Source organism: Montipora capricornis, chromosome 9, assembly GCF_036669925.1.
Source record: "Montipora capricornis isolate CH-2021 chromosome 9, ASM3666992v2, whole genome shotgun sequence".
NCBI classification, from domain to species: Eukaryota; Metazoa; Cnidaria; class Anthozoa; order Scleractinia; family Acroporidae; genus Montipora; species Montipora capricornis.
Genome location: NC_090891.1, coordinates 6,262,520 through 6,286,537, shown reverse-complemented (window position 1 = coordinate 6,286,537; position 24,018 = coordinate 6,262,520). Strand labels below are relative to the sequence as shown.

The 24,018-nt window shown below is 39.8% G+C and overlaps 1 protein-coding gene across 4 annotated transcripts in view; it reads left to right on the top strand.

Annotated features, from left to right (window-relative positions):
• Nucleotides 1-220: 220 nt before the first annotated feature.
• LOC138015607 (potassium voltage-gated channel unc-103-like) overlaps nucleotides 221-24,018 on the top strand; it is a 42,426-nt gene continuing 18,628 nt past the window's right edge. The window contains exons 1-2 of one of the 4 annotated variants that reach the window (XM_068862689.1): nucleotides 221-371; nucleotides 455-544. In XM_068862689.1, coding sequence (XP_068718790.1) covers nucleotides 482-544 — 63 coding nt within the window. In that variant the 5' untranslated portion in view covers nucleotides 221-371; nucleotides 455-481. Of the gene's footprint in view, nucleotides 372-454; nucleotides 545-5,887; nucleotides 6,092-23,278; nucleotides 23,346-24,018 lie in introns of those variants that run through there. The other 3 variants (XM_068862690.1, XM_068862693.1, XM_068862691.1) reach the window with 3 other exon arrangements.

Genomic DNA, 24,018 nt, shown 5'->3' with positions numbered 1-24,018 from the left:
GGAAAGCGAAAACTGAACAAGAAATAATCTAGGATTGCCTGCTTCATTTGTGTGCGACAATTATCACATTACTACTTTCCCTCCAAAACATTCAACAAGGAGATTCTCATTTACTTTACCAAGCTCCTTTCAACACATGAGAGATGTGTCACGTTTCCTTTCGACGCTACCAAGAGCTGCCAGTGTCGTCAAGGAAAACCGCCATGACGTCACAACGCATAGCGATAGTCCTACAACACAACAATGCAGTAGCACTTGATGTTGTGTGAAGTTGTGTTCACATGATCCTAACATCCTTTGTGTAAAAAAATTACTTATTCAAACGATGCGTAAGTCTGTAAATAGATGTAGTTCAGACATCGGCTATTCAGGTGTATAATTATTCACCTAATCTTTTTCGCTACAATCGGAAAAAGTCCTTCATCAATCTTAATCTCGCGCGTTCTGGTCATAGGGTTTCTACAGATGCTTGTGAAGAAAGATGTCGCAGGGAAAAGAATCTTTGAACGAACTGCTTGAATGCGCCTGGAGACCCGATGTGAAGGTAATTGTACATTTGATAGATTAGTAAGTTGGAATTACCAATGTTTTATACTCTCACGGGGCAAAAAAACTTATTCCCTACTTCGCACCGGACACGCAATATGTTTACACGAACGCCATTAACACTCGGTCACGCAGACCGTAATTTGTTGTTGATCTCGATCTATGAATGAACTCTTAGCGTTCGGGCGGTAAAGTAAGCCAAATTATGGTTTGATTTGCGTTAATACTTTACTCCATTTGACCGTTTGTATACGCTGACTGTGAAGGAATGTGTTTGTTAGATATCGCGCGTTGACCGTGTGGACTGAATATCAACTGATCCCTTGTTGATTGAAATAACGGTAACACGCACAATAGATTCTTTGATAACTTCGAAGGCGCTTGATTAAAACGTGTAACATTTTTTTTTATTAATTCGGTCGTAGATAAAACTAGTACGACTGTGAACACTTTGTAAATGAGCCTCGATGTAATGACATTTGTCTGATTGTTTTTTTTTATCTAATTTAATCTCTTCTAGTGTTTCATTTATCCTACCCAACGGTAGAGTTTATTTTTCTTGCCTTCTGTTGAAAGCAATTAGTACGCAAAATGGCAATTCATGCATCATCGATTTGTTCTGCATGAGTGTTGCTTCTTTTCTTACACAATTCTGCGTTCTCGGTTATTGAAGTACTGCGTGGGCTCACTTGAGAAGTGCTTGTTACATTGAGTCGTTAAAGCTGCAAGAAAAGGAGAGAAACAAAGGAGTATGCGTTTCGCGTTGTGCGTTGCATTCGTTTGTGTAGTTTTATGTGCCATGTCTCCAATTTAAGTGAGCAAGCTCCAATGGTAAACAAAAAAGAGTGTTTTATGCCAGTTTAGCGAGGCGAAATTCGACTCAGGAATGAAGTGTGTGTGAATTGTAAAATGCCATCATGTTGTCTGTTTCGCCTTAATTAAGGTCGTCCTAAGTTCAAGTTAACTTACTTGTGTAATTCCAAGATACAAAGCAGGAGACACCAGGGACCTGTCGCTATCCCCTGGGATATTTTCAGTCTTTAGACGCCTTGAGCCTTGCTGCTAAGTAAAAACGAAGTATTTAATCGTTGTTCCTCCACAACAACCTCTCAACAGGCTAAGGCGAGCATTTGCAAAAATTGTGTTGACATGCATATTTAATTAAGCCTTGTGTTACTCTGTACAAATGCCACTCGGTGTACAAAATGTGTTCATAGCCAGTTTAAATACAGTTCTTAAACTCATCCTGCTTTGACAGGATTAGATGAGGGCCACTGGGTTCAGGTGAGTCTTGTTGCCTATTTTCACGGCCTGTTTAAAATGAGCCGTTTTTACGCTGCAAACATCTATCTAAAAAGAGTTCGAATGCAAAATTTGCTGGGTACTGCTAATGTTTACATCGAGAACATGCTAATCAAGCGCTTGACCCAAGTTAAGAGCTCAGCGACCAGCCAGAATACATGACCATACTATTAGATTTGTAACCAGTTCGATTAAACCTCTATTATTCTTGACTTGAATACTGCTTCTTTGTTACCGATAGGTATTTTTCATAATGTTAACGAAAACTAGTCATGATCACTGATTTCTGCATTCTTGTGAGATCTAGATCTTCTGAGAATTGTCTCTTCTTTTTAACATGCTTCTTCGTAGCTGCCTTTAACGCTCTTTAGCAGTCCCGAGGGGTGAATATTTTTCATATGCAATGGTGCATGCGTACTCAATCTAAAACGCATTAATAATTTTATTCGACCTAACATCAAAGTCGTACAAAAAATGATATTTACTGAATACAAATCAATAATCAATAGTTAATTTTACAGAAAAAAAAAAGAAGACAAGACCTTGATGCAATGGTTTTCACTTGATTTTATCATACATGCTAATAACCAGGCAGCATCAAAACGTGACAGCTCCGATCCTTTTGGTGCAAGGGGCTGTAAAAACTGAACGAAACTATCCAACTGCTGTATAAAATTTTAACTTTGCAGTTTTTTTTTGTTTGTTCTTTTTTTTTTTCAAGCAGTGACATAATTTCCTAGTTTTGCCAATAAGACTAAGTTCTTTTAAAGTCCTCAGTCATCACCTTCCTTGCATAACTACTTCTCTGCACCCGTCTGCATCAATCTCGACCCCAAAACTCTTCTCTTGACTAGGGAGAGAGGAGCTCTGGGGAACCCTGAAACAGTGTTTTCTTATTGGTTTTCGTGAAGAATAAACAAAAGCGTCTGTAATTGGTGCATTCATGTTAGCATGAGGAGTGACCAGGTGCCGTAAGGTTCAACTAGCCATTTTTTGGCTATAAGAGCCCTACGGCGCATGTTCTCCGACAGAGCCTTGGGTCGATCCTAGGCACTGGTGACGAGAATGCCGTCTGCATGTGATGTGCAGTCTCCTGATGCAAATGCTCGTCGTAAGTGGTCCGCATCGACATTTAAAGACCATGCGTTGCACATTTGCTTCCTCACGTCTTTGTAGCATGCTCCTATTTCCGTTGCCGAATTAGCCACCGGACCTCTCTTCACACCTCTCTCTCAAATTTTTTACTTCGATCTTGAATGCATTCACGAAACGGTGTGTTCCCTGAGCAGGTCTCGAACCCACGTCTCCCTGATTACTAGTCGGGCATGCTAAGCGGCGTGGGGATCCCTTGTCTCTATAACCCCAGACGGGGCTTAGAACAAATGGAAGTCAGAAATTTCGAGGCAAATAAAAGGCTATACGTGCATGTAACTGAAGAGAGAGAGAAGCACACACAGCACATTTTTAGGGATCCCCACGCCGCTAAGTCACCTCATTAATCTGCTGCATTGCCAGCGTGGTAGCCTTGATGGTGTAGTTGCTTAGCATTTCCGACTAGTAATCAGGGACATGTGGGTCCGAGTCCCGCTCAGGACAAAAACCAATTTTTCGGATGAGTGTGTCGATAGGCAAAATGCACTGTGTGTGCTAACCAAAGGATTTTACTGACAAAGTTTGAGGATCCTAAAAGCTGCACTAGAATTTGCCCGGGGAAATTTTAAGTGATTTCCCTTACAATTGTCTGTAATTTTTTCCAACACACGCGTGTCTGAATGAACGTAAATTTCAAGCAATTGTATATTACAAAATTTAAAATTATGTAGATGTAAGAATCAGAATTAAAAGCTAAAAATGTTGTGAAAAACCTGTTTCGATCAGAACATAAAGTGCAAAGTAAAACCCGAGCAAACGACTTCAACATTTTCTTCAACATCTGTTCGATTTTGTTGAACAGCAATTTCGATACCTTTTACCAACCTCTTCCATCGGTGTTGAAACATGTTGAATCCTAGTTGAATCAATGTTGAATGAGTTTAAAAGCGTTTAATTAAATTTTGCTTCAACATCCAATCGACTTTTGTTATCGCGAATGTGAATGAAATGGAAGCCGTTTGCCACCCAACGTTACGGAGCTTTAGCAACGACGACGGCACCCGCAACGAGAACGTCCTCGTTAAATGTGAATTCGCGCTATTGCAATCGCTTCGCGACTGTTCCAAGCCATTTAATGCGACAAAGGCGTGGCAAATCCTCAAGAAAGAAGCTAGTATGAACGGCGCTCAATTTAGGGGCCCAGGTTATCCTAGAAGGCGAGATGATTCAGCTTGTTATTGGCCGTTTTCACACTAAAAACGAATAATCCGTCTTAGTGTGAAAACGGAACGGTGTTCATTGTAGACGGATAATCCGTCTATTTTATCCGTCCGATTATTCGTCTATATAGACGGGTTTTGAGGACGGAACATCCGTCAAAGACGGATGATTCGTTTTGAATTCACATCAGAATGGATAAAGTCACCTCATTTGGCCCTGAAAAGCCTGGAACTAGAAAGACTGCACTAACTTCTGGGAAGGAAAACATGGCGTCGACAGGTGCCAAAAGGTCAGCCTGACAGAAACCTAGAGAGAACACGTGGAAGGAGAATGAAGTCTCCCTTTTTGCTACCGTTTTTAAATTGTTTTATTTTTTATTTTTTAATTGTCGTGAAGTGTTTCCAGAGTTGTAATTCGCTAAGCTTTCCGATAGAGCGTTAAATTGTCTTCAAATTTTCTTTTTCTCCTATAAGAAAGTACGCCGTAGATGCCGTATTGAGTAGGGTGGAATTGTAACTGCGCCTGAGAAAAAACCCGTGTTCTATCCGTCTGATAGGGAGCTCAAGCACGCGCGTTTTTGAGACGCGGACAGCAACCGAAAGAGAACATTTCGAGTGCCAGGATAGCGGTGTCACCCATATTTTTTATACTAATTATTCTCTAATGGAGAAAAGATACTTGGCAATGTAAATGTGGTACGTTGTGTGACGACAAGTTAAAAGGGAAAACAGCCGTCCGCGTCTCAAAAACGCGCGTGCTGAAGCTCCCTAATGTGAATTCGAGACGGAGAAATTCAAACACTTTATCTGTCTCGAATTCATACCAAGACGGAAAATGTAGCAGACGGATTATCCGTCTCTAGTGTGAAAACGGCCATTGTAAGGCATATACTCACAAAAGTCTTTGAGAAACTACTGCATTTGACCTCAAAACGCCATGACGAAGATTCGGGTCGCTATGATTTTCTTGTTCGATATTCTTAACTATTGACCTAGTAGTATTGGGCGCGCTTGTGTATTTTATTACGCGGCATTCTTTGGAATCCATGGAAATATAGGACAATGTAGGGTCCGCCACCGACTTTTTACCAGGCAGTAACCAACGTTTTTGATAACTCAGTAAAGCAAGCTGTCCCCGAAAATTAAGACGACCCTGAGAGTGGAAATGAAATTGTTGTTGAAGAGAGAAAGAAACGTTTTTAAATGTCTGAGGCATTTAAGCATACTGTCAAGACTTTAAAATGCCTTGGCAGTGTGCCTAAATGTTAAGAAGAGGTTCGTTCTAAAGCTAGATTTTTTTTAACATTTTGTTCATACTTATTTAACCACCATTTATGCATTATGGTCTATGCCCCAGCTAACGGCAATCAACGGTAAGCGGAGAAAGGAAATCTAAATTTGCGATTTTATTGCTGCAGTTAATTAACACAAAATATCTGACATAAGAGAAGATTAGAGTTGAATTAATAGCTCTCCCTAGCAGCATATTTTAAATCAGCAGTCTTATCAAGATTGGATGCCCTGCTGGCTTTTTTGATGAAGCTGCATTTTTAGGTATTCTAGAGACTTGTGTCAATATCTATGCAATTCATTTCATTAAATATGGAAATCTTTTTCCAGTCTGGATATTGCTTTTCATTGGAACGTGGTCAAGTTTGTTTTATGACGTTTTTTTTTTCCGCTAACGGGGTGACGTCTGTTCTAACCAGTAATCTCTGTCTTCGGGAGCGATCTTGTCCATGAATTAAATACCCATAAAATACACAGATGATTAAGGAATGTGATAAGCGTCTGTCTTGCTGTGAATCATTCCAAGCATCCTTCCCGGCGATCCAGTTAATCGATAAGGTGCAAAGAAAAGGACTGAACGACCTTACAACATATTCTGTCCAATCTGGCATTCAATCAAAGCCGTAATGATACTCTACCAGGTATGTTGTCCTAACTTCACGCCTCGTTATGTTTAATCAAATCAAAGGGACAGTATATAAGCTACAGTAAAAATATAATTATTGTATAAGTGTCGAAGCGAACTTACATTGTTATACATCTAGCATACTGTTCAGACATTCTTTTGCACACAGATGTTTCTGTTCATGTGAGATATGTATAAATCACAATAATTATTGTTTGTAGCGCTCCTCATTAGGCCTAAACCGTGATAGTTTTGCTAAAAGTTTTCGAACGGACTTCTAAAACGTTATTGTGCCGTGTTTAGTCAATGCAGGAAAATGTATTGCTCGTCGCCTTTTGCATCTAAAATAGACAGTTATAATAAACACCTCTTTAGGCCCGGGTTTGGGAATGGTTTCCTAATGTATCACTACTGAGGAAAAGCAATTTGAAACTCAAACATTGTTAGGCGAGTTACCTCGTAGCTGATCAGTTAGTATTTTATTTTGCATTTTTGTTTTGGAAAACATTTCCATCGCAGGAATTGGTGCGTAAGAGAGCTATTTGTTTTGTCTGCGGGCTAATATTAATGCGTAATCGGCGGCGAGGCGTGAATATAATTACCTCGAAACATGACCTGGGACCCGTTTCTCGAAAGTCCCGAAAACTTTTCGGGCCCGAAAAGCCATTTGTGAAACTGCCAACCGCTTGTTTTGGAAAGCCGATCTTTTGACATGTTTTCTAGGTTAAAAAAAGCAAAATGACAGTGAAGTTTGACGACTTAAATCCTGTCCGTTCTTGAGATACAGAGGGAAGGGTCACACCCGAAAATGGCCCGTAAAGTTTCGGGACTTTCGAGAAACGGGCCCCTGATATGTACCTCTCAGCAGTAAAGTAAAGCATTTGATTGTTATGAGTTGAAAGCGATTCCTTGGACAGCGGGAGGCCAGTCTTTGTTGCTTTTTTTTTTCGCTCCTTATTCTTTTGTTTTGTTTGATTTTTGTTTTTTTTGTTTGTTTTATTTTTGTGGGAAGTGCACTTAATAGTGCTAAACCAATTATGTACTCATTGTTGGAATGATTGTCAGTGCTACCAGGATTGTCCCGCAAAGCGTGGAAGGGGTTACTTCTTTGTATTTTGAGATAAGCTGAACATAGCAAAGGTTACAATAACTATTTCTTGCCATGTTTCCAAAGCAAATCAGTTTTTGTGAAAAGGGAGTCGCATTGCAATGGATATGATAGCAAAATAACATGGGCATAGCAAAGATGTTTTGCAAAATTGAACTGAAGCAGTCAAATTATTTCATCTTATTTTCACAGTGGGGAAACTTCTTGTCCATGGCTGTTTATCTGACATTTGCTTTTTGTTCGATTTTCAACGTTCAAATGTCTTTTATTGCAACTGAAAACGTTCGGTGAACATGAACAATGAATGCTGATCATTATTTAAATATCCGACCGTTTTACAACTACACAGCAAAGCGAGTGGACTTAACGCCGCTCTGTACTGTATTAAGAACAAGGTAAACTGAATTTTCACTAGTTCTTATATTTTTATATCATGTTTCCTTGGTCTGACACGGAGCGAATTTTAATCTCTAATAAACAGCTGTTGCAATTGCTAAATTTGCGTTCATAACTGTGAGGGGATCATATGCTGCCATAGCTTCCCTTGATTCCATATCCGCAGTTAAATGTATGATTCATTTCACATATAATTTTTTTCGTTGATTCATTCATCACGGAAAATTTGAACCCACAAATGACCAGTTCCCTACGTCAGTGGCTTCAAAGCTCAAGTTGGTTATAGCGTCGCCCCGGTATCAGGAGGTCACGGTTTCAAACCCCGTTGAAGTCTCTAGTTTTTCAGGCCGCTACGCAGTTGCTAAAATTGCGGCTTCACTTGATGAAATTACATAGTTACTCAGCATTGTGGAACCGTAAGATATGCATGTCTTGTTGCGTTTCACTCAGTTTGTGTCAAACATTGCAAACGGCGAGCGTGTATCATGAAGCAGGGTCGTAACGAGGTATATTGGGTCAGGAATCAAAGGCTTGAAAAGATCTTGAATCACAACGTGTGGGATCGGGATCAACAGTATTTTTCATGGAATCTGGGATCAGGGATCAAATTTCTCATCGTTTTTGGGATCAGTGATCAAAATATTGGGGAAAAATATGGAATCAGTCACGAAAAAATATACCTAGTTACAACCTGATTAAGGCCTTTACAGTAAATGTGAGCTATGCGTGTTTTTTGTCACGACAACTAAGAGGTTAAAAAGACCACTATACTACTATTTTATTAACTGACAACGATCTTTGCGGCATCACGAGTTTCTCGACAAGCCCACATTTCGCAATTCAGGGTGTGTGCATGAATGCATAGTGTGCGTTTGTTTTTGGCAAAATCTGTGAATAACTACAGTTGAGTTTCTTTTGAATTAAGAAACGACATTGTTAGGAAGTTATGTGGTAACGATTTCGTTTTTCTTTCATGTAACTTATATTTCACTGAAAACATTTTTCTAGAAATCGGAATACTGGCATGATTTGGATTATGAGAATCAGTGAACTGTAGGCGCGAGCCGAGAATTTAGTTTTGAAAAGACGTGATGTGAAGTGCTAGTTTTGTACCCCATATGAACCATGTGAGCGTTAGCCCTACTACTGGGAAATGGGCCCACACAAGGACAGAGAAAAACTCTGACCAGGGTGGGAATTGAACCCACGACCTTCGGGTTAGATCACCGCTGCTCTACCGACTGAGTTACAAGGTCAGACGGGAGCAGGCCGTGGGAACTGAAGATGTCAAAGTCACGGCAATGAACATGTACAAGTACAAGGAAGGGTTACGTTTTTTAAAAAGGTTGGCCGTGTAGCACTTTGCAATTTGCAATCACAAAGAATCTTGATATTTTTTACCCACACAATAAATTAAGTGTTTAAAGGTTACAAATGACTTCATTTACCTCCTTCGTATCTCCACTCCCATCATTTCAGTATTGAAAAGCGAGAAATTATAATTTTGAAGCCAATATTCAGCTTGAGGTTTCTTCTCGAAGCTGTTTGTTGTTACTTTATAAGGTTAGATGGAATCAGCAAGAATTGCCATATGAACGAAACTTGACCAGACTTGACCAATTTGAATCATGCAAGTTCTTCCAACCCACCATTTATGAACTTAGTAGAATCTCCATTCCTAAGAATCAAGGTTAATATTTGGCATTTTAGCTTCTTTGCTATCCGCTATTGCCAGAGTGAAATTTATCTCTCTTTTGGTCTGACTCCCTGCTTGTGCTTTAATGCTGATTTTGGGATTCTTTCCACTTTGCACGAAGGAAGAGGTTTTCAAGTTCGTGGTTCTTGAATGTAGTACTTAAAAACTAATCTTTCGCTGTATTAGATGCAATTTATAAAGCAGTATTTTGCTCTTTTCCAATGAGTGTTAGTTTTTTTCATAGTGCGAAGAGTGAATTTGTAGCAATGATATTTTCGCCTAGTCATTAATCTTCCTTTTATCTCTAAGGTTGCGGAAAAGGCTGCTCTTCAGCAACTGCTCGGCCACTGTGAAATCATGTGCCTCTTTCCAAATTTCAGTCCTGTTTCCGTAAGTTTCACTCGACGGAAACTGCTCTGCTGAAAGTTCAGAATGATATCTTATTACATATGGACAATAAGGAAGTTTCTCGTGCTTTTGGGCCTTACTGCCGCGTTTGACACGATCGAGCATTCCATTCTCCTAATCGTCCTTGAGCGAGATTTTGGAGTCAGTGGCACCACCTTAAAATGGTTTGATTCATTTCTATCTGATCGCAAATAGCGTGTTTTTATCAGTGGCAAAGCGTCTGATGATTTTATTCTCAATTGTGGAGTTCCTCAAGGCAGTTGTATAATGGGGCCTGTTCTTTTTGCTCTCTCTGTTTCCTGCCTTTTTTATACTCACAACACCTTCCCTCCGCCCATAGACCTCTTTCATAATGGCGGCCAAATAAATTTTCTTTTGTTTTAATGCTAATAAGCCTTTCTAGCCTCGCTGCGACAAGCAAATTTCAAAAGAATATTTGTTTCAAAACAAGGGCAGTAGGTCTAATTAACATAAATACAAAACAATATAAAAGTGGTCGTCATATATGAAAGTGATCTATGGTTATGCTCTGGAATCTCAAGTTGAAGCTATGAAAGTTCTGGAAAGCTGTATCGCTGAAGTGCACTCTTGGTTTATATCCAATCGCTTAGTGATTAATGACATAAAAACAGAGTTTCTTATTATCGACTCCCGTCATCAGCTGGCAAAGACGACAATCGATTCTATCGTCGTTGGTGAATCTAGCATTAAACCCTCAGAAAGCGTTCGAACTCTTGTATCATGGTTTGAGGCTCAAATGCGTATGAATGTGCATATAGGCAAGACCTGTAGCAAAGCTTTTCACGGTCTGTATAAAATGGGACAGATTAGGAAATTCCTCAATATTAACATGACAAAGACATTGGTCCATGCATTTGTATCCTCTCACCTTGACTACTGCAACGCAATTCTCTTTGGCTTACCTAAATATCAACTCGATAGACTTTAGAAAGTTCAGAACGCGGTAGCTAGAGTTATTCTTCAATAGTCAAAGTTTGACGCCTACACTGGCTCTCTATAGAGTTCAGAGTCCAGTTCAAACTGTTTCTAATTGTCTACAAGTCCTTACATAACCAAGCTCCAGATTGTATTGACGATCTTCTGTCTATGAAAACCGAATCCTAGTATTCTCTTCGCGCGTCCTCACAGCTTCTTTTGTCAGTTCCGAGAGTAAACTGCTCCACATTTGGGGGTCGCGCCTTCATCCACGCTGCAACGGTTCTATGGAACTCATTACCGCTGACTATTAGATCTAGTAGGAGTATTTATATTAAAAAAAAAGACTGAAGACTTTTCTTTTTAAAAAGGCTTTTAATTTGTGAACTCTTAGTTTATATTTGATATATATTTCATTGTAGAGCGCATTTGAATATTGACTTATAGTTCAAGCGCTCTATAAATGTATTATTATTATTATTATTATTATTATTATTATTATTATTATTATTATTATTATTATTATTAAGCGGTCAATTTGATAGGGCTGCCTTATAAATGCGAAGTGAAGCGGTTATTAAATGGTTACCGCGAATTGGATTCATAGGAATCGGCTCGCACAGCTATACATTCAGATTATCGCATACAATCATTAGTACCATATTCTGGCAGGCGGGCAGCCTTAATCCAGAGCAGTTGATCACGAAACACGAGTCTACCAAACATAAACCTATTTGGACGATTCAGACGTGTACATTAGTGTATTCACATTGGACAGCTTGACGAATCAAAAGAAGCACACCTGGCAAAGTCTCTTGATCAAATCTTTGTTTCATTGTTCACCTTTATGTGCGATAATTTTTTTTAGAAAATGAAGCTGAGAAAGCTGTTTCATATCATAAAAGGAACACAAATGCCGGGAATATAATAAGTGACTTTCATCGTTAATCCTTTTTGCTTTCACCTCAGAAAGTTTATCCTTACAGGTTAAACCAATTAGAGAGCGTTCGCTGTATCAGTGCGCTAATGAAGGTTTGTTCTTCCATGCTATCGTAAAGCTCAGCTACATTAAGAATGTGCATCAATAATGTATGACGAACATTCTATTTAAATGGAGTGAACTCAGTATCATTAATAATAAATAGAATTTGTACTATCAACCATTTACGCGGCAATATAAGCGCACGTTGTAGTTCTCCTTCGAGGCTAGAATGCCTTTGGAGTTTTTCCATTATTCATTCAGCGAAAATGCTGTTGGGGTAAGTGACTGTTTCTTCACATTAATTTTTGCCTGTAGCCCTTGCGTTTTCGATCTGCCGATTTCCAGAAATTGGAGAGAACAGGTGTTGAAGTACATATCTCCCAGACAAACTCACGGATTGAAACATCAGTGTATTTGAGATGTCGATAAGGGAAATACAGTGGTAGTCGTTTTTGTTAAGAGACGGCTGAAAACAACTTCTACTTAGTCAGTCTCACACCTTCGTCCTAACTGAGTTTATGTTGTTGGCTTTGCTTGGTACTGATGATGATGATGATGATGATGACGATTGTTATTATTATTATTATGACAGGAATGACAGGAACAATAGTGAAAGAGAATCAAAAAAAATGTAAAGGGGTAATTTCGTCGTAGATGTTACGTCACCTGATTATTCAACAAAGGCCTAATTAATGAGGCGAAAACCGACTATACGTTTACCACTGGGTTTCATGTGGAATTTCCGTCACGTGCAATGGGCAATACCGCAGACACATAACAAAGACGTAACCTGTCGTAAGGGCTAAGCTATTCAATACACGCCACAGGCTCATTTGCGTATGAGTAGATATCCCTCGTTGGCAATATTTTCATGATAAAAGATATGGCTTTATTTGCATAAAAGCATGCATTAAGCATATTGTTTTTAAGACCGCTGTACAGCGCTGACCAACACTCTTAGCAGTAGGCGTAGCTTGAGCCCAAGTGGCTTTCCAGTGCGTGAAACTGATGCCCTCAAAATTAAGGCATAGGAAAATCTGTATCATTGGTCGAGCTTACGCATTAAATAGTGACCTTAATATCTCAGCGATAACGCCACCAAACATTTGACATTAATGAGCAAAGCAAGGGCTCTGCACGAGCGCTTTAAAGGTTTGTACATTTCTTTCCTTTATCTGCCATCTGCCACGTGAAATGACCAAATATCAAGTTTTAAGGAAGACCAGAGCACACGAGGGCAGATCTTTGATTTTCCTTCTTAGTTTCAACACTGTTCCTCGCAATTCAGTTCCTGGATAGTTCGGATAATTTGTGGAAGTAGAACTAACTGGAATAATTACGAAAAGCGTTAAGAAACTAAACTAGCAATATGAAATGACGTTTTCTCGGCCGTCGCCGTCTTAGATCTTAAGGTCCCTAACAAATTTGAAACAACTGGTGTGGTCTACCTATGCGGAAGATGGCATAGCTGCAAGGCTTCATCATGGTAAGGTTAGATCTTTCATGCAGGTTCAGACAGTGTTCGTAGACCAGCGTTCTACTGGGGTTTGCGGGCTCGACAATAACATGAAGGGGTAGTGCACGAGTGACAAAGAAGTTGCTAACCGTTTGGCGGCTGGCGAGCGACCTGTTGAAAAGGAAATCATCCTGGTGTTCGTGGCATTTATTCCAAATAACCTCAGTTGGAATGGCCTCAGACGCGCCTTTAATGAGAAAAGTGAAATCTCTATCTGAATTCATATTTAATCAGCCCCTTTTTCTTTTAATGGCGTCTGTACTCCTTTGAAATACTTTTTAGTTGTGTTGTCGATTTTATTGAAAGTGATCACTACCATCTGCATCACTAAGCGAATCTCTTAATATGATTAGAAGAAGATTACGAGGTAAACTCTCTAAAGTTACGTGAATTTTTATCCTCGTAGCACAATCTTGTCATAATTTTGCCCTCTTATCTATCAATTTTGTAATTTGTCAGAATGCTTCTTATCTTACCTTTCCACTAGTCTTTAATGACCATTTTTATTGATTTTAATTCTAATGTAACGTACAGTACATACATCTTATTCGATGGGTTAACATATAATACGCGCGGATATTTTGCGAGTTGCGTAGTATTTTTGCGAGCCCCGAAAGGGCGAGGAAAAGTACGAGCAATGAGCAAAATGTCCGCATCATCTGTCCTTCAGGGCGCTTGCGAACGAGTTTTTTCCCGTTGATTTATGGCCCGCGCGCTTCGCGCTTGGGCCATAAATCAACGGGAAAAAACGAGGATCCGTAACTTACAGTACGGATCGAGAAAACGAGGTTAGTAAGATATTTATTATATCTGAGGTTAACCAGCGCGCGGGCAAGGAAACTAGTCAAAGTGAAGCGGAAGGTTCAACTGCCACAAAGAATGCCGTGCCAAAATCCCAAAAACTAAATCTTCTTGGCTGTTAAGTTTGAAATAGTTGCTTGCAAGATTCAAACAGTTTTCAGTATAAGTTTATGCAACAGAAATGACATGTAAAACTCGCTAGATGATGTTTTGTCAAAATTTTAAATTTAGCGGGCTGTACAGCGGGCCGTACTGTAGAATACGGCCCGCTAATTTAGCCAATTACAGCGCGCGTACTATCTGAGAGATATAAGAATAATAATTAGTAGTATAGTACTGAAAAGCGCCCTTGGGGAATGCTAATAAAATTTGTGTTGTATTATATTGACGGTATCATTGTAATGGTAGAAAATTGAACTGACCCGGAGCTTGTCATAAATGTGAATAAGAAGTCATGAGCAATGTCCAAAAGTATTGTATTAATTTTGTATTATCGCTATCTCATTGTTGTTCGTGATTATTAGGGACCTTAAATTAAGCAGGAATGACAAGGATTACGAAACGTCATCGGAAAATATAACTTCGCGTTACTGTAGTCGTTCCATAATTTTCCCAATTTGATCGGGGTTTGGATTTTGCCTGAATTATCCGTCAATGAAACTGACGTGAACGGAGTGTAGAGAGAAGAATTGTAGTGATAACGTCTTCCAATGAACCACAAATTTAATTATTCGCAGGGGAACGGCGAAGAACTGTACCAAAATGTACATCGCACAGGCAGAGTGTGAAGTGCCATTGTTTTTGCCTATTGAATTTATTGCCCTCATGAGTTATTGATACAGAAACTAGCCTGCGTAGCTGGTTTTGGCCGCGACTGGGATGGGAACTTTTTTCACTCGCGGCCAAAACACAACGAAGCAACCGTCGATTTACTCCCCGTGTTTAAATAATCCGGCAATAAAATATCCCGCCATCTACGCAGGCTATACAGAAATATATTTGACGGTCTTCCATTAAATCAACGAGACATATAACCCCTTTAATGTGACGTAATAGTGCCTCAACAATTAAATAAACAAACAAATGAGAACTAATTTAAAAGCGCCTTGGAATTTCTCGCCCACATCGAAGTCGCCGAGATGACTGGAAATGTTAAAAAACAAAGACAAAAAGACCTGCTTCCAAAGTTGAAAAAAGGTAAAACTAAAAAAAATGGTCTTCTCTGAGACTGACGTCTTCCTAAACGTTTTAAAGCAGGTAGCACAGTTGTCAAACGAAGCTGATTTTGGAGGCTTGTGATAGGATGGCAGGGATTTGGGGGCTAAGAGAGAAAAACGCCCTCGCAATGAATTCTTTTCTTTAACAGTCATTGTCCTGGTGTCTGACAGCAAAGCTTGGTCATTTTTGGTTGAGTTAGGATGCCGCCGCTGTGAGCACGAATGTCTTCCAGGCGTTTACTTGGGGTCTCAGTGGTTTTCGATTCACAGTTCAGCGAGGCTGTGCAGGTTCTGTGGTTAACACTTTGTGAATATCACTGGTGATACCCTGCTGTTTACCTGAACTTAAAATGTAAATTAGGCTTTTCATTGTTTGGAATACAGTATTTTCGTTTTCTTTGTATCATTGTCTTTGGAGAGTCGCAACTTGATGGCTACACAGTATACCTTGCACGCGGTCAAATACTGGCTGAGCCACTATATCTCTTCACACACTCTTGAATCGTAACATCATCTCGGGCTGAAAAAGAAAAGAAACTTGACTAGCAATGTCAACCGATTCTATGACAGTCCTTTCTGAGGATTACGGTCTTCTCCAATTTCCACTAAAGGTACGCTGTTATAATAACGCACCGCACAAAGTAACTTACTTTAGATAAGATAACTCCCGTATTTTGAGTACTGTGCTATAATATTGTACAGTCAGTGGTAGATCGTTATCAGGACATACGATTGTTTATTATAGTTCACTTTGTCAAAGTTCCTAACACTCTCTTAATTGTGTAGGTATTTAAAAACACCATTGTCTAGCTACATAATAAAAAACACCGTTTGATTTGTCCAGCATTTTCTTACATCTGATAAGACTTTTTCAGGAAACAAAGCAATATTCAAAGATGAATTAAGTGTATAGAAAAAAATGAAACGCAGGGAAGCTATATCACGTAAAACTGAGAAACTAATCCGTGATTGTTTGGAAACGAGAAGCACTGATTGAAAATTGCACGTTTTAATTAATCGGTGATCAATTTTGGCAGCGGATCACTCAAGTGATTACTAAAAGATGTACTTCACAGTACTTACTGAAGTACAAATGTATCGCGTACGTAAGTAATGTTTTCTGTGTTCATACGGTTATAAAGTGGCTGAATGATAGCAGGTTGTTTTGCCACTGTTGAAGACAAGAAATCAAGACTAGCAATCAATATGCAAATTTGTAAAAACCGTCGCAATAAAATTGTAATTCTACATTTCTTTGAGTTCTGTTGGCTCTTCATGTTAGGATCTTTTTTTTTCTCTTTATGACTGCGTGGGTGGGTATTGGCATCATAAAGGCGAATAGAGCTTGCTCTCTCAAGGACACACTTTAACACTTTCAAAGCCAGCCTTTCTACTTAGAACTGTGCGTCCGACCCACACACTGAAGCCAGGACTCTCATGTTTTTCGTACTTTCCTTGTTTTCCTTTAATTAATGTAGTACGTCAGTTGTCGCGTAATTTAATGGCTGGAAATAGCTATACTTTTCCACATAATTTTGTCTAATGTGTATAACTCGTGCCGTTTTCGCGAAAACACCAGGCCTAGGTTGGCGGAAAGAGGCGGATACATCATAATCCAAAGGATTATCTGTCAAAAATAATTGAGCTGTCCTCTATGTAGTAATTCATCCAATTGACGAAGCGTTGTCCACTCTCGGTTTCAGTCAGTGACGGCTTGCCCCTGTATTTTTTAACAACTGATCGACGGCTGCCGCGTGCCTATTTGTTTTGAGCTCTAAGTTGGTTCCTTTTTTTTTCTCTGATTCTTCCGTCATAAGCAGGAGGATTGTTGTACGTTTCTTTCCTACTTTGCCCACGATTATAAACTGCTTTAGCAACTCCAATTAAATTGAGCCACTTAACTGGATACATGTGTTTCTTATAAGACTGTAAATTGCATATGCAGTGGACATGAAAAGAAAAGACTGACAACATAAATGGTCGACGAGACGTTGGTAATGCAAAAAAATTCGCATACGCCTGTTACTTGCGGGATTTCGATGAAAAAGAAAAGACGAGACGAGACGTTGATTCTGCAAAACTGAAACATTTATAATGCAGTGTCGTGGCTTTGTGCAACTGATGCTTTTTAATCAACTTGTAGTTTTGTCCCTTGTGTTTAGAATCTTGCATCGTTATCATTTTACCGTTATTATTATTACTAGTAGCAATCTCGGATTATTGAAGTGCGTTCGACAGTAGTTTTGGAAGGGTGGGGAAAGAAACAATTTTATGGGACCGAAGCTTGAGATACGAGCATGTACTTCTTGAGATGGTTTCAATAAGCATGGAGTATTACGACTCGTGTGACGGGATTGAAATACCTTGCCCTTGGCGAGACTCTGAATCGTAAGTAAGTACTATCTGTTTCATTTAAGAATGTAAAAAAGGTAAAGTCTCTCTTACGAGCCCAGAAAGGCCCATCAGGCCGGCGCTTATCTCCAGTTTCTGTAGTATGAACCGACTAGGAGTATTTCTACTCCCCTCTGGATGGGATGCTAGTCCATCCATCGCAGGGTTACCCCCAGCATTTTCGCCGGAACCCATTTATACACCTGGGTTGAGAGAGGCTCCGTGAGAGTAAAGTGTCTTGCCAAAGAACACAACACAATGTCCCCGGCCAGGACCCGCATACGGACCACTCGATCCGGAGTCGAGCACTCTAACCATTTATGCATTTATGTAAAGAGCGTCTATCAAAAGAATTAATATGTGAGCCTTTTGGAATGTGGCTATTAAAGGGAAAGTTTGGAGTAAAGAGGTGAAGACGTAAACTACAGGATTCAGGGCCACATCTAGGGACTCCACCGACGAGCCGGCTTGTTTACCATCCACTGCCGAGCCAAACGATCCAATAGTCTGACACACACCAGTATTTATATGACTCGTCCTTGCGATTCATCCACTGCCGAGCCAAACGAGCCAAAAGAGCCACCACTATAGCAGACCCCAATAATTTTCTGACTCGTTCTTTCATCCACTGCCGAATCAAATAAACCAGTACTTCCACAGGTCTCCAATGTGGGTCTGTATTCTGAAATATTGCTGCAGTGAGATAATTGCTTCAAAAATCAAAGCGTTGGTGCAGATTGACTCCATACAAAAAATTAAGAGGAGCGTGATCGTCATTTGCGCATTGGACGTATCAAAACCGAGATGCACACGCACATATGACGTAATTCAAGATGACACTGAAGAAGCAGACGAACGAAAAAACGCGAAATCCTATGCACAGGATAGCCAAAATTACAATTAATGCAACATTTTTAATGTTTATTATTATTATTATTATTATTATTATTATTATTATTATTATTATTATTATTATTATCATCATTATTATTATTACAATTATTATAGCAGTGCAAACGTATGTATGCTAAACGATAGCACAGTAGGGCGCTGTTGCGTAACCTAAAGGCCAACGGGAAATAAGAAAATTAAAGTAAAAACTTATTATAGAAACTAATGCATTAAAATGTCTTCTAAGTAGAGCTTGAAGGAAAAAACAATTTCAAATCTCCTTATGTGAGATATCACATTAAAATACGTAGAAAATGCTCTACTAGTGTCTTATCGTATGTCAGTAGGGAGTTTAAGATGTACGACGCCGTCGATGAAAACGTCACCTCAAAATATAACGTTTACGTTAACGTTTCTCGCGGTTTGGCCATCTTGTTCGCGTCTCACATTGTGGCCGAAGTATCCTAAAAATAAACTGGTACGAGCGGTTTCAGAGCAAAAACAGAGAACGAAAGATTCATAATTGAACGCTCACGTTGTCGTCAAAACCTCAGATTTGGTGATTTCACGTCGTTGTTGTGCAGAGAACCGCACGTTTATGTGCTAAAATTCGTGCCGCACGTGCAGTACGATTATTTTTCCTCTTTTAACCAATGATATTGTTGTTTCGTGGCGTTCTCGTCGACCACCGCGTCGTAGATCTTAAAGTCCCTATTATTTTGAAGTGGCCGGCAATGTGTAAACTTGAAGCTAACACGGACTTCTGCATCTTTATCAAGACTTCTTTACTCTTCCTTCCCACTAAAACCCTAACAGTTCTCTCAAGTCCTTTGGAGTATCCTCACAGTACATCTAGAATGATGTTGTGCTGGTCTATGCGGTATCCTTTGAACTGTTGTTTTAGTTCCAGCCGCAAGGGGGCATACTTCTCTGTCTTATCCTGGTCTTTTGCAGCTCTGTTGTCCACCCATGGACAACTCATCTCTAAGATGGTGACAATCTTCCGCTTGTGGTCCACAACCCTAGCATCTATCCGGTTGGCTCTCACTACCACGTGGTCTGCGTACAGCGGGACATCCCAAAAGGCTTGCGCATCTGCGTACACAGGTTTTGGCTCGATCGGGGAGTACCAAGGTGGTACAGTGTCTACGAGTTCTAGATCATGGAGCATCTCAAAAAACAGAATCTTCAACACGCAATTTATGCCTGTGGAGGTATTTGCTCTGCGCAAGCGCAGAACATCCAGCCAGAATATGTGCTACCGCACTACCGCTTTACCGCAGAGTCTGCATTGTACGTCACGCTCCCTAGCAGTTCTTGTCTTTTCGTGTATTGAGCATCTGCTCGTACAGCTCATAGATACCAGCAATCACGTGTGATGAACAGGATTTCCACTTAAGCCACTCAGCTCGGAGTCACTCCATCTCGATGCGATCAGCTTCCCTTGCCAACTCTGACGTCGCACGTCCTTCTTCAGCTTTTGTTGCTGAGCTCGCTTCAACTGATGTTTGGTCTTTGTACCTGGGATCTCATCTCCATCCTCAGTAGAACATGTAGGTGTTAGGGTAAATCCTTCTGATTTCAAATGCTAGTTCCTGGTACTTTTCAACCTTCTCCTCTTCAGTTCTGATTAAGTTTTGGTCCGCTCGCACAGCTATGTCAATCACTAGAGTAATATCTGGCTGATGATGTTTCAGCACTTTGTCTGTGTAGATAGTCATGTCCCAGGTAATCCTCACTTCTCCATTTTCTGCGGTTGGCAAGGGTTGATGGTAATACCACTTGTCATTACACTCTATCCCATACTTCCTGCACATCTCCCAGTGTACTCGCAGGGCCGTGGCGCTTCCTATACTCTCTCTGGGCAAGCTTCTTGCATCCACTGACAATGTGTCGTACTGTTTCAGTGGCATCTCCTTACAATCTACACAGTGGTGTTTCTGAGGTCTTATCTATGCTTTACTTGATCGAGTTTGTTCTTAAAGCTTGTTCCTGAGCAGCAAGAATCAAACCTTCTTTTTCCTTTTTTAGAATCCACTCCTGAGCGATCTCCAAGACTCCTCTCCAGCTTCATGTGGTATTTGTTGGACAAACGCACCATGTAGGGCTTTCTAATTCCAGTTTTTACCTTTCTCGTCCTTCCTCCTCCTCTCATAGTCCTGCAGACTCTCTTCTTCAACAATTACCTTCCCTTCAACGCAGCTTGAAGCATCCACTCTGTGCTCTCTCTTAGGTAGCCATGAAGGGATTTCCTCTCCCTTCTTACACATTCCATTATTATTATTATTATTATTATTATTATTATTATTATTATTATTATTATTATTTACTTACCGTTAGATCCGAGTGAAAGGTGAGAGACACTACGCACGACGACGAAAATGTTTAAAATTATGATAATTGGTAGTGTTAATAGCATGTTCTCACGGTTAAATGACAATGGCAATATTAGCAAATTATCATAAAGATTATAATGATATTTTTTCGTGTATCTAGTAGATTTTATTACACAAAGCGCTTGACTCTCTTCTCAGATCTTTTTGCAAAGGTCGATCCCTGTGTTCAAGGTTAACATTAAATTTGTGCCAACTGTTTCATATGAGGGCGGCTTTGACTAAATATTCAAGCAAATGCTTCTCAACTACATTGTAATACGTATATTTAACATGTTGCCAAGTTACTTGCCGTTCTGGCGTGAAATTCCTTTTGAAAGTTTTCATTAAACCTTTGAAGATGTGAATCAATAAATATTATGAGTGCTTTTAATGTCATAATGCATGCCTAGAATCAAATGTTACTTGCTTATAACTACCATCGTAAAGTCCGGCTGCTCATTGCTATAAATTAGTTTGTTTTCCCGTGCTCTCTCTTGCTATGTTCGCCGTTTTTCGTCACCATCATTCAGCTAGTTTTTTCTTGCTCGTGCTTGCTCTCTCTTTCGCTTCTCGTCGTTATACATTTTTTGTGTTCGGGCTCTTTCTTTCTCGCTTTCTCGTTTTTTGGTCACAACAATTTCGCCTGTTTTCTCTTGCTCTCAGTCGCTCGCTTTCACGTGGAACATATCGTTTACTCGTCGCGATCGCCTGCTTGCTTTCTCTTCTTGTTTTTTGGTTGTCCTCAGAAGTTTTTCTTGTTTTCAGCACCACGACGCAGTATCATCTGAATGAAGTACGTTCACCATGCAAGTTGCCGCCAAAAAATGGCAGTTTCCAGCCCCTGCAAATAGACCAATTTCCATATATTAAAATTTAGTCCTAAACAAAAGGCATCATCTCGAGGCTCTGGGGAATAAACTCATACAAATCCTTATATTCATTCCCCAGAGCCCCGAGATGATGCCTTTTGTTTAGGACTGAATTTTAATATATCGAAATTGGTCTATTCCCGCGTAAAAAAGCCATGGGTTGTTTCTATCGTTGCAACATTTCGCATATATTACTAAACAGTCGCGCGATCGATAAATACAAAGCCGCCAAGTTTCGTCGTCCACACACTGAGATCATTTGCGCGAAGGTGTACAAATTTCGAGGAACACAATGACTTTTTGTTATTCTGCAGGTGTCAGTTTCTAAAGTAACTGTGGTGCTGCGTCGCGGGGGAGTGAAACGCGAAAGTTTCGTTTTATCAGTCAAACAAGTTGATGAAAGTATAGAAGCATATCGTAAGAAGAATTTTTGAACTGACGTTTTGAGCGTTAGCCCTTGGTCAGGGCAAATTCGTTTTGACGATAACGCCAAACAAAACGCAAGAGAGATTAAGCATCACGTTTACGGCAAACGGTAAACGTCGGACTAAAATTTGCCCTTTTGCCAAAAATGGAAGAGACTCGTTTCGTATTCATGTAACTTTTCAAAAGAGAGAGACGAGTTAGAATAACATAATTTTCATGCTTTTATGACAAGCAGCAGCCTGCCGTTTCGCGTTTGCCGTTTCGCGTTTGCCGTTTCACGTAAATGCGATGCTTAATCTCTCTGCTAACGCCAAAAGAGGTAAGCTCACAAATCTTTCTCTCGGTTCTCTCTTTAGTATCTTATCGTTTAAAACACTCTTGGGGTGCAGGGATGGGGCAGTGGTAAGAGCACTCGCCTCCCACCAATGTGGCCCGGGTTGAGTTTGCAACTCTCTGCACCGAGAGGTTTTCTCCGGGTACTCCGGTTTCCCCTCTCCTCAAAAACCAACATTTGACTTGATTTGTGTTAATTGTTAATTTCAATTTCCAGTGTCCCCAATTAGTGCTTCTGCGCTAGAAAGACTAGACACTTAAATAAAGTTCCCTTCCTTTCCTTTTCTTTGCCTCGTGTTTTTAGACCCGATAAAACACGTGCTGTGAGTCTTCTGGACGGCTTCAAAACATTCCACAAAAGGCGTGTCGAAAAAAGGTTCAAACTGTGGAAGGATAACATTAACTTACAAGAAAAACAAGCTATGCCTTAATAGTATGCTTTATGTAAAGAATTGTAACGGGGAGTGTTTTTTCGCGTTTAAAGCTCATGAACTTGTCCTTTTATCATTCTTTCTGTCAGCAAAATTGAACATGATAGCATAAAAATATACTGATAAACACATTGCGCATTTCTGAAATAACTGGATAGGCTCTGTTAAGAACTATGCATACAGGTCAGCATCTCGCAAATATATATTTTCCATGGTTAACTAAGTGGACTAGCGTTGGATTCGAGGCTAATTTTGGCGGCATGGATAAGGCAAAGCAGCTGGTATTTGCGTTAAAGCCATTTTTCCCGGTTAAGCGAGATTTCGTTGGCAAGGTCTTCCTTTCCTCTTATGTGAATAATATTATCATACATTTCATCTGCCATTAATTTAAACAGCAGATATAAGCGTAGTGAACGAAGTTTTATTCGGTTGGCTTGCGTTGGATTGTGAGAGTGAATATGCCGCCTACTCCTAATGTTTATATATCAAGCCTGGTATGTCTATATACTGAGATTCTAAAATGCGACAACATTTTAGCAGCTATTTTGTTAAACTTCTCGGCGAGCTCTCCAGCAAGGTCAGTAGCCGGCAATCGATTAAGCCGACGACTAAAATTATACTCACATTCATCGCTTCTCTTGAAATTGTAAACAGTTGGATTTTAAGCCAATAATTTTGTCTAACAATGCGCATGTGTATTTTAAGTTGCTTTATTTTCAACCTTGGGCTTTAAACCAGAACATTTTATGATAAGCAGTCGTCCGCGTTTATGGCCAGGTATGGTGACGGAAAGTTGCTACAGAACATTTTAAGCGTGGTGAATTGTAGCTTTATCAACAGTATCATGTTGTTCATCGTTAATCATTCAAGTTGTGTTTATTTTTTTAAGTTGTCGGTGTCATTGAATTATATAGCATTGCCCTAAAATTGTATTTTGATTGTAAATTCTACAGCAAACATCAACTGTATTTAAATCGGAGCAACAAGCCCTCAAGCACAAATGTAGATTTACAAGATTTCACACTGAAATTTGGCCCTTTAAACAACAAACTTGAAGATGTATCTCATTCTACGTAGGGCTAATTATTTACAATTTCAAGTTATTGATAGCAAAGCCTAATGTAGTTTTCAGTGTGTTACGAAGTCGTACGAAATTATAGACGAAAA